At 45.5% G+C, this 2,710-nt stretch overlaps 1 protein-coding gene across 1 annotated transcript; it reads right to left on the bottom strand.

Annotated features, from left to right (window-relative positions):
• Window positions 1-824: 824 nt before the first annotated feature.
• LOC131247235 (uncharacterized) lies at window positions 825-1,406 on the bottom strand. The gene has a single exon (XM_058247649.1). The coding sequence runs from the start codon at window positions 1,404-1,406 to the stop codon at window positions 825-827; it is 582 nt and encodes a 193-aa protein (XP_058103632.1).
• Between the last annotated feature and the right edge of the window lie 1,304 nt (window positions 1,407-2,710).

Below are 2,710 nucleotides of genomic sequence, written 5' to 3'. Positions count from 1 at the left end.
GCCCAAAGCTCGTAAGGAAGCATCTCCGATCAATCACGATATGTCTTTACCATCTTTTCTAATATATGTACCATGGTCTTATTCGCGGCTTCTACTCCACCATTCATTTGGGGACGGTAAGGGCTTGACCGATGGCATTGAATTTTGAAATTGTCGAGGAAATCGTTCATCCTTTTATTGACGAATGGAGTTCCGTTGCCTGTGATGATGGCCTGAGGGACCCCATAGTGGCTAATGATGTTGTTCTTCATAAACTTGACCATGTGAGATGCTGCGATGGTGGTGTAGGATACTGCCTCTATCCATTTGGTGAAGTAATCTACTGCCACCAGGATGCATTTGTGCCCATTTGAAGCTTTGGGGCTGATCTTGCCTATGATATCTAGCCCCCATACAAAGAAGGGCCATGGTGCAGTCAGATTGTAGAGTTTGGAAGCAGGCGCATGGATCTGATTTGCATGCTCCTAACACTTGAAGCATTTCCTGATGTGTTTTCAGCAATCTGTCTCCATCGTAAGCCAATAATAGCCAAGTCACAGGATCTTTTTCGCTATCATATGTCCATTCATGTGTGGGCCACATAATCCTTCATGGATTTCTGACATGATTTGTGCCACTTCTGCCTCATCCACGCAGCGGAGTAGGACTTGGTTGAAGGATCGCTTGTAGATGATGCCCCCGGTTATCACGAATTGTGTTGATAGGTGTTGGATAGTGCGTCGATCAGTTGGTGTTGCTCCTTTCAGGTACTTCTGGTGTTCGAGGTATTCCTTGATGTCTGCATACCATGGCCGATCATTCAGGGGAGGTTCAGCTTCATCGATTTATAGACAGAATGTAAGCTCCTTTTGGAGTTCAACGGTGAGTTCCCATTCAGCAGCTCCCTTTGAGATCTCCAGCATTGAGGCGAGGGTAGCCAGAGTGTCTACAAATTGGTTCTTGACTCGGGGCATGTAAGAGAATGTGATCTCGTTGAATTCTTCAATCAAAATTTTCAGGTAGACGTGATATGGGATCAACTTTTCATCTTTGGTTTTCCAATCGCCATTTATCTGATTGATGATGAGTTGTGAGTCTCCGAAGACTCGTAACTTCTTCACACTGAGGATTATGGCTTCTCTTAGACCAGCGATGCAGACCTCATACTCAGCTACGTTGTTAGTGCATTGGAATGCCAGGCTCTTGGATATGGGAATTGGTTCGGGAGAGTATAGCATGGCTCCTACACCACTTCCTTTCGAGTTCGCGGCTCCATCAAAGAAGAGTGTCCACTCTCCTGCCTTTCCTTCTTCTTCCTCCTCGATCTGGAGGATGGCTTCATCAGGGAAGAAGGTCTTCAGCGGTTGGTAATCAGGCAGAGAATGTGCGACTAAGTGATTGGCCAATGCTTGCCCCTTGAGTGACATATGTGATGTTAAATTCTGAAAGAAGTAGCTACCATTTTGCAATCCGGCCTGTTAGTGCTGGTTTTTTGAACAAGTACTTTAAAGGGTCCATGCGAGTGAGCAGAAGGATTGGGTGAGTGATCATATATTGTCGTATCTGTTGTGTTGCCCAGACTAGGGTGAGGCACATTTTCTCTAAGCTGGAGTACTTGGCTTCATAGCTTGTGAATCGTCTTCTTAGATAGCAGATCGCTTGCTCCTTTCTTCCTGTAACGTCGTGTTGGCCAAGAACGCATTCGATTACTTCTGCCGCGACGGAGATATATAGCAGTAATGGCCTACTTGGAATAGGTGGCATGAGCATTGGAGGATTTAGCAGGTACTTTTTGATCTTGTTGAAGGCCACCCGACAATCGTCATTTCATTCCTTTGGAGAGTTCTTCTGCAGAAGCTTAAATATGGGCTCACAGACCGGGGTGAGCTATGCGATGAATCGACTGATATACTAGATCCGCCTGAGGAAGCCTCGAATTTCTTTTTCAGTCTTGGGTGGTGGAATTTCAATGATTGCCTTGGTCTTAATTTCATCCACCCGAATACCGTTTCTGCTGACAATAAAGCCTAACAGCTTGCCTCCCGTCACACTGAAGACACATTTTTGTAGATTGAGTCGGAGCTTAAACTTTTCTAGTCTGTCGAAAAGGTTCTTGAGATCTTCAAAGTATCCTTCAATCGTGCGAGACTTGACGATCATGTCATCCATATAGACTTCCATTTCCTTATTTATCATGTCATGGAACAAGGCAGTCATGGCTCGCTGATATGTAGCTCCTGCATTCTTTAGCCCGAAGGGCATGACCCGATAGGAGAAAGTTCCCCACGGTGTGATGAAGTCTTCTCTTGATCTTCGATGGCCATCTTGATCTAGTTGTAACCGGAGAAACCATCTATGAAGGAGAAGATCTTGTGTCCTGCAGTATTATCTACCAGCGTGTCGATGTGGGGTAGAGGAAAGTCATCTTTAGGGCTTGCTTTGTTGAGGTCCCTGAAGTTGATGCACATCCTGACTTTTCAGTCCTTCTTTGAAACTAGTACGATATCTGTGAGCCATTCTGGGTAGTTGGAGACTACCAGGAATCCCGCGCTGTATTACTTGATGACTTCATCGCGGACTTTCAGGGCCCATTCTGGCTTCATTCTCCGTAGTTTCTGCTTGATAGGCTTCATGTCAGGCTTTGTTGGCAAATGGTGCACCACCAGATCTTCATCGAGCCCTGGCATGTCTTCATAAGAGAAAGCAAACTTAGACAACCTCAGTTTCAAAA

This window comes from Magnolia sinica, chromosome 1 (assembly GCF_029962835.1).
Source record: "Magnolia sinica isolate HGM2019 chromosome 1, MsV1, whole genome shotgun sequence".
Classification (NCBI taxonomy): domain Eukaryota; kingdom Viridiplantae; phylum Streptophyta; class Magnoliopsida; order Magnoliales; family Magnoliaceae; genus Magnolia; species Magnolia sinica.
The sequence above is the reverse complement of the archived record's forward strand: the minus strand, read 5'-3'. Positions and strand labels throughout refer to the sequence as shown.

Bases quoted from the DNA above. Each gene is read 5' to 3' on its own strand.
- LOC131247235 (XM_058247649.1), bottom strand. From the start codon at position 1,406: ATGTCACTCAAGGGGCAAGCATTGGCCAATCACTTAGTCGCACATTCT.